The sequence below is a fragment of the Myotis davidii genome, unplaced genomic scaffold, assembly GCF_000327345.1.
Source record: "Myotis davidii unplaced genomic scaffold, ASM32734v1 scaffold120, whole genome shotgun sequence".
Classification (NCBI taxonomy): Eukaryota; Metazoa; Chordata; class Mammalia; order Chiroptera; family Vespertilionidae; genus Myotis; species Myotis davidii.
Window position 1 is genome coordinate 788635 of NW_006294778.1, and position 7956 is coordinate 796590.

The window sequence follows — 7956 nt, forward strand, 5'->3', positions numbered from 1 at the left end:
GTCTTAGGTCATCACATTGCCACCACTAGCTGCAAGGGAGTCTGGGAAATCAGCGAGTAGGATCATCATCATTAGCTTAGGTCATAAATGGATCATGAGCCATTCCCGGGGTTGGGGTCATTGCAACTACCAATGAAATTAATGTGCTATTGCAAATGAAGGGTGGGGTGGAGAGAGAGACACACCAGCAGGCAACCTTTGGCCACTTGTCCTGGAAACAAGAAGTGTGTTTGAGCTCAGCTGTGAAGGGCCAGCAGGCATTCAGGTGGTAGAGAAGAAATAAAGATATTCTAAGAGGGAGAACATGTGCAGAGGAACTGAGTCATGAAAGACAAGTTCCGGAAATACCAGGAAGTTTGTTAGCCTGGAGGTAGAGCTGGAATCATAGGTGGGAGCCCATTCGCGACAACGTAAACTTCCTGTCTAAAGAGAGTAGATGTTCTTCTGTGGGTCCTAGAACGTCCATGGGGTCTTGAGACAGAGACCCATCCTCCAGACACTCCGTAGCTCAGTAATTGGAAGACATAAAGCGTGTTCTTACTCATCTGGCATTTGCACACAGACTCTGGGTTCTAAGTACTGTAGAAGCTGACGTTTTGGCAGAACTCTTCCCATAGCCTGTCCTTGTACCTCGATCTTGTTTCTATCTTTGAATTCTTTCTCTTGAGCCTTTGATAGAATCTCTAGTTTCTCCTTTAACCTTGTGGACTTCCACTGTCTTCCCAGGTGATGTTTAAGTTTCCTGGACGGTAATCAATTTCCGACCATTTCTCTGGCTCACTGCAGGTGGACTCCGAGTCCGCACATGCACTCATCCGTCACCGATAGTTCACATCCAACTAGGTCACAGCCATGGAGCCCCTGGTGTCGGGCAGCGTCTGTAGCCCGCCTGGCATGCAACCTGGGTGCCTCCCTCTCTGCTTCCTGCCAATCTGGGGGTTCAGCCTGTGTTACCTGCAGCCTCAGTGTCCCGGGGATGCCTGGGCTACCTAGGTTGGGCAGGGAAAAGTGGGTTTTAGTTCTGATCCCATACTCTTCTGTACATCTTAGGTTCCTTTATATAAACAGAGCCTCTCAATGGTTGCAGACATGGGAGAAATAGACTCTTAATTTCTCTCTCCTGGGGTTCAAATGCTGGCGATCCCACCTTCCAGCTGTGTGACTGGGGGGACATGTGCTGAACTTGCTTCCCCTGTAAGATGGTGTAAGGAGCCATCTTACATACCACTCCGTGGTTCTCAACCTTCCTAATGCCGCAACCCTTTAATACAGTTCCTCATGTTGTGGTGACCCCCAACCATAAAATTATTTTCGTTGCTACTTCATAACTGTAATTTTGCTACTGTTATGAATCGTAATGTAAATATCTGATATGCAGCATTTATTTTCAGGGGTCGTGACCCACAGGTTGAGAACCACTGAGAGTGTTGAATAAAGAACCAGTGAGCTATGACAAGTGTTCAGAGCCCTGCTTGGCACATAGCAAGCCATATATATATATATATGTGTGTGTGTATATATATATATATATATATATATATGTTAGCTGCTAATAGTAATGATTATTATTACTGTGCTGATGGGCCTCAGCCAGGGGAATAAGTTATGATAGGTTTTCACCACCGCCTGTTTTGGAGACTACCTTGTCTTTGCCAGCTCCTTGCAAAAATCTATTTTGGGCACATTCTCCCATGTCATTCCATCTCACGTGTGAAAGCTTGTCAGTAAAGGTCACCTGCCACCAGCTCGCTGCCCCCAGGTCAGCAGTGATGGGTGACTCTGTCCCTCCAGGGGCCAGGAAATGACATTTCTCAGTAGTCAGACCAGCGCTGATCTAAATCATCAGCAGTGGTGATTCTGAGTCGGACTTCCAGAGGCAGGCCTGCGGCTTCGTGAAAGGAGCCATGGCCTGGGAGACGGACACTGGGCCAGGCTGCTCCCCCTGCTGTGTGACCTTAGGCAAGTCACTGTCCCCCTCTGGGCCGTGGCTTCTTCACGCTTGAATTTGCCCAGCCCAGAAACAGTCAGGAACAGCCTCTCTCTGACATCTCTTTAAAAGCACGGGTCATACTTGTACTTTCACATGGACAGTTACTTCATGATCTCTGTGTTCGTCTCCGCGTTCATAGTCCCTGTCACTGTGTGGCACAGAGTCCGTGCTCGTTTTAATATTTGTTGAATGAACGAATGATGTGGTACAAAGAGAAAGATTTTGGAGCAAGACCTGATTTTGTTTTAGAATTGGCTACTTACACCCGGCCGGCATGGCTCAGTGGTTGAGTCTCATGTCAACATATGAACCAGAAGGTCACAGTTTGATTCCCGGTCAGGTCATGATTCCCAGGTTTTGGGCTCGATTCCCAGTGTGGGGCGTGCAGGAAGAATCAGTGATTCTCTCTCATCATTGATGTTTCTATTTCTCTCTCCCTCTTCCTTACTCTCTGAAATCAATAAAAATATATTTTAAAACAAAAAAATTAGCTACTTACTAGCTGAGTGACCCTGTGTTAGTCTGAGCTTCAGGATTATCATCTATAAAAGAGATAATAATAGAAACAGCCTTACCGCATTGTTTGAGGATTGAATGTGAAACCACATGTACAAACACACACACACACACACCACCAAGGCGAACCCTGGCCCACCATCTAGCATATAATGGGTATGGGATAAACAGTAGCTGTTATTTGCTTCTCTAGACTAGCACAGGGGGATGGAGTATTCTCTGTTCTGATGATTGAAAACTAGTTGAAAAGGCAAATCTGAATATGCAGCCATAGACTCTGAGTGGGTTCACTGATCCCAGAGCCACTGGGTTGCAAATAGTTCCACAAAACCCCCTTGGCCTGCCAACGACCCCACCACCTTCTTGCCCCCCTTCCTTTAACCTTCCCTGCTTTTTCTGTATATTTGCCTGTAGGCGATACCCAAACCCAGCTCCCTGGGCAGATACAGATCAGAACGAGGGGTGATGGGGTGAGAGATGGCCTGATGTGGGTGGGGAGACGAGGAGGCCGGCGTCCCTGTCCTAGCTCCAACCTGGTCCATGTGACCGTGGGCAACCCGTCTCTCTAAGCCTCACTCTTCTCACCTGGGAAGTGCTCAGCCCATTGACACAGGACTCGATGGTTAGTGGTTAGGAACCTGGGTCTCAGGTTTGGCTCAGGCTTCCTGTCTCAGCTCTGCAACTCACCAGCGGGCCAGTCAAGTACCATTTCCAAAAACACAGACAGTGGGATTCGAGTGGGCTTATTTGGAGGGATGAATGACCGTCTCCTCAGTGTGCCTCGCAGACTTGTGCATGGTAAGTTAAGACTGTTGACCGGTGGGCCAGCCCTTATTCTCACTTAGTGTCCACTTCTCCCTGTTGATGCAGCCCACATCTCCTGAGCCGGACCGGCATCCGTCAGCCGCCCTGCTGGCCCAGCACTTGGCGAGCACAGACTCTTGCGCAGCAAAGACGTGATCCCATTGGGTGTGAGGGACACGGTTCGCGTGCAGTTATTTTCATGCCTGGCCAGGCCCTCCTAGCGTCTGGTGGGTGTGTTCTTAGAGGAACATCCCCTCTCTCCTCTCTCGACCCTTCAAACACACAGGAAGGAAACCTCGATTTCATGCTCCTCCTTTCCAGCCAGTGGCCTCTTCCAGGGAGGCCTGCTGGCCCTCGCTGCTCTCTCCTGCGGGCTACGTGCCGCTTCCTTCCTTCCTTACTGCTGCAGCCACTTCACGCTGGGAAGGGAGGTGGGGGTAAAGATAGCACAGGCTGCTGGCCCCGTCTTGGAGGGGAGAAGAGAGCCTAGTATACAGGGCCACCCTGGCACGCAGGCGCAGTGCTGGGCCATGCTCTGAGTACTTTGTGAAGTCGGAAAGGCTGATCCCCACATGGCACATGGGGAAACTGAGGTCCCAAGAAATGAAACCAGTTGCCCCAGGACACACACAGCTGTGAGCCTAGCTGGGATTCGGACCTGGGCTGCTTTGACGTCCCAGCTTCTTGCTCTGCTGTCGCACCGTTGCTGGGGACAGGTGGGAAGGGGTGTGGTTTGGGTGCTGTTATTCACTGTCCCGTGGGAGAGAGACCTGGGCTTACACCCCAGTATGTATCCGGCCAGCGTCAAGGGCTGCTGCTGCTGCACATCCATGGGAACCCGAGAAAGGCAGAGTGAGACGGGCCTCAGACCTCTCTTTAGGCGGCAGCCCCGGGCCCTGGTACAGGTGACTGTGGCTGAAGGGTAGTGGGAGTCCGGAGGCCCAGTGCCTGCCCTCAGGGAGGAGTGAGCGAGGACATCGGATCATAGAGAGGAAAAGGTGGGGGTTATTTTAGTTCCTCTGTAATGTGACCCAGCGTGCGGTTTTCTAGCCTGATCTTTGTGGCATAGAGGAAAGAACACGGGCCCTAGAGTCAGACTTACTCACACTGATATTGGAATTCCAGCTCCGGCACCTACCAGCTCGGTGGTCCTGGCCAAGTAACTTCTCCACAGTTTAGTCTTTAAAATTGCATTCCTGTTTTGGTCATCGCAAGGGTTTTAGAAAGACAAAGAGTGTAAAACCGATGGTGAGGTGTTCTGCCCTAGACACGCTCCCCAGCAGAGCGGTGAGCAGTGCCCCTCCAAGTGCCACCCCCTCCTCCCAGGCCCTGTCGCCCCAGGAAACTCCCACTTGTTCTTCAAGCCCCAGTCCCGGCATCTCCCTCTATGATGCTGCTCTGAGCAGAATACAGCTGCACTTCCCCCTGACTCTCCCTCCATGATTACATCCTGTTACCTTCTGGGGACCCATCCCCCAGCCAACCTTGAGCGAGCTGTGGGTGGCACTGCCAACAAGGGCCTCTGCTCATCTCCCAACCCGGCCGGTCCACTGTGGGCACTTCACCGTCAGACCCAGCATTTCCTGGGCTCTCGCCTGTGCCAGGCACCATTATCACAAGAATAGCAATGATTTTCCCAGCAAATGGGCTGGAGGTGGAAACCACACCAATTATTTGAATAGGGAATTGGATCTTTAAAAATGATAACTAGATACAGTGTTCACTTAGTAACTAAAAAAGCAAAAATAGGGTGTTGCAGGGAACAGTTACCACCCGCAGGAGGAGTAGAGGTGGCAATTATTGGAATATTGTCACCTGGGGCTGGACCCCAGCCCTGGGGTGGAGTCAGCAGCCAACGCCAGAGGCAGCGACAGGGCGGAGATGGGAGGAGGGGGCGGCCGGTTCTGAGTGTTGGAAAAACTGCAAACATGGATTTTGCTGCTGCGGAAGGAAGGAAGCGCCGCTGCTGATGTGAAAAAGGGGGTGGCGTGTCGCTCACAGGAACAGGGAGCCCCAGGAAGGAGCGAGTTCTTCCTTCTCCTGCTGACTCGGTCTCCCTCCCTTGGCCCCTGTTGGCAGCGCCTAACAGAGCAGCTGGCAAAGCAGTGACAGGGTTTGCAGGGTCCCAGCTTCGTCGCCCCAAAGCAGGTTGGGGCCGAGAGGTGAAAACGTATGCACTGGCAAACGCAGGAGCTGTTGTTGTTCCTATTTCACAGGTGGGGAAACTGAGGCACAGAGAGATGGAGTAACTTATCCAAGATTAAATGAGTCCCTAGAGCAGAGCCAGGATTTGAACCCAGCAATCTGGCCTCAAACGCTCTTCATAAACATTGAATGAATGAGTGAGTGGATGGATGAATGAATGAGTGAATGGATGAGTGAATGAGTGGATGAATGAATGAATGGGCAAGCCCAGAAATAATGCGTCCCAGTGCCCTGTGCCGGCTCCTGCAAGCGCAAGGTCCGCCCGGCCTGACTGCCTCCTCGTGCCCTGCCAGGTCATCCACTGGAACTCCCCCAAGAAGCTCCGGGTGAAGAACAAGCACGTGGAGTTCTTCCGCAACCTCTACCTGACCTTCCTGGAGTACGACGGCAACCTCCTGAGGCGGGAGCTGTTCGGCTGCCCCAGCGAAGCCGATGTCAACAGTGAGAACGTAAGTGGCTCCGGGGTGGGCGGTGTGGGGCGGCTTCTCGCTGGTCCGCGAGGACCTCCGGCGTGCCAGGCTGTGTGCCAGGCTCAGGGCACGCCCGAGATGAACGAGACGCCATCACTGCCCTGAGGATCCCCCGTCTGGTGGGGGTGACGGGCAGGCAGGCAGATCACATCCATGCTCATTGCCATGGATGCAGGGGGGTTCGCTTGGCCCAGACTAGGCACCGTCAGAAGGGAGCTTCCACGCAGAGGAGTGAGAATGGGCTAAGACACTTTGGGAACAGTAGACCAGCGGTTCTCAACCTGTGGGTTGCGACCCCTTTGACGGTCGACCGACCCTTTCACAGGGGTCGCCTAAGACCATCCTGCATATCAGATATTTACATTACGATGCATAACAGTAGCAACATGACAGTTATGAAGTAGCAACGAAAATAATTGTATGGTTGGGTCATAACATGAGGAACTGTATTTAAAGGGCCAGAAGGGTGAGAACCACGGCAGTAGACAGAAGCTCTCTCCACAGCCAGGAGTCAGTGTGTGGCACCAGAGATCTTCACCACTCACTGGCTCCTTTAGGGGTTAGCATGGGTGAAGGAAGTGTTAGGTAGGTGGTCACAGGCATAGCTAACATCTATATTTTCTTATTTCTTCATCGTTTATAATTATTTCATGTTCTGTCTCATATGGTGCTCATAGACACCCCTTTTCCCCTTCCCCCCAGTTAGAGCTGAGGAAATTTAGGCACAGAGAGGTTAAGCAGGTTGTTCACGGTCACACAGCAAACAAGGAGCAAAGGTGAGACTGATTGGAAGTTCTGAGGAGCAGGATGTGGGGAAGCAGCTCCTGTAGAGGAAGAGCAGAGAATGTAGGGCCAGGCTGACCTGGTTTGGGCCTTTTTTGTTTGTTTGTTTGTTTAAAGTATTACATATGCCTCCTTTTTCCCCGATTGACACCCCCCCCGGCCACTCCCACACCCCAGGACAAGCCCCCACCTCCCCAGTGTCTGTGTCCATTGGTTATGCTAATATGCATGTGTACAAGTCCTTTGGTTGATCTCGCCCCTGTTGGCAGTGCCTAACAGAGCAGCTGGCAAAGCAGTGACAGAGTTTGTAGAGTCCCTGCTTCAGCATCCCCCCTCCCGCCGCACCCCGCCCTCCTCTGCCTTCTCTCTGAGGTTGGATGGTCTGTTCAGTGTTACCTTGTCTCTGGATCTATTTTTGTTCAATCAGTTTATGTTGATCATTATATCCCACCTATGAGTGAGATCACGTGATATTTATCTTTCTCTGATTGGCTTATTTCACTTAGCATAATGCTCTCCAGGTCCATCCATGCAGTTGCAAATGGTAAAAGTTCCTTCTTTTTTATAGCAGTGTAGTATTCCATTGTGTAGATGTACCACAGTTTTTTAATCCACTCATATGCTAATGGGCACTTAGGCTGTTTCCAAATCTTAGCTGTTGTAAATTGTGCTGCTATGAACATAGGGATGCATATGCCCTTTCTGATTGGTGTTTCTGGTTTCTTGGGATATATTCCTAGAAGTGGGATCACTGGGTCAAATGGGAGTTCCATTTTTAACTTTCTGAGGAAACTCCATTCTGTTTTCCACAGTGGCTACGCCAGTCTGCATTCCCACCAGCAGTGCATGAGGGTTCCTTTTTCTCCGCATCCTCGCCAGCACTTGTCGTTTGTTGATTTGTTGATGATAGCCATGCTAACAGATGTGAGATGGCACCTCATTGTTGTTTTGATTTGCATCTCTTGGATGATTAGTGACTTTGAGCATATTTTCATATGTCTCTCGGCCTTCTGTATGTCCTCTTTCAAAAAGTGTCTATTTAGGTCCTTTGCCCATTTTTTTATTGGATTGATTATCTTCTTTCTGTTAAGTTGTATGAGTTCCCTGTAAATGTTGGAGATTAAACCCTTATCTAAGATAGCATTGGCAAATATGCAGTGGTTTTCTTGTTGTTTTGTTGATGGTTTC

General features: G+C 50.6%; 1 protein-coding gene across 3 annotated transcripts in view; it reads left to right on the plus strand.

The window, feature by feature from the left end:
• LARGE (like-glycosyltransferase) overlaps positions 1–7956 on the plus strand; it is a 442315-nt gene that overhangs the window by 402270 nt on the left and 32089 nt on the right. For all 3 annotated transcript variants that reach the window (XM_015567588.1, XM_006769319.2, XM_006769320.2), the window contains exon 10: positions 5809–5964. In XM_015567588.1, the coding sequence (XP_015423074.1) occupies positions 5809–5964 (156 nt within the window). The remainder of the gene's footprint in view (positions 1–5808; positions 5965–7956) is intronic.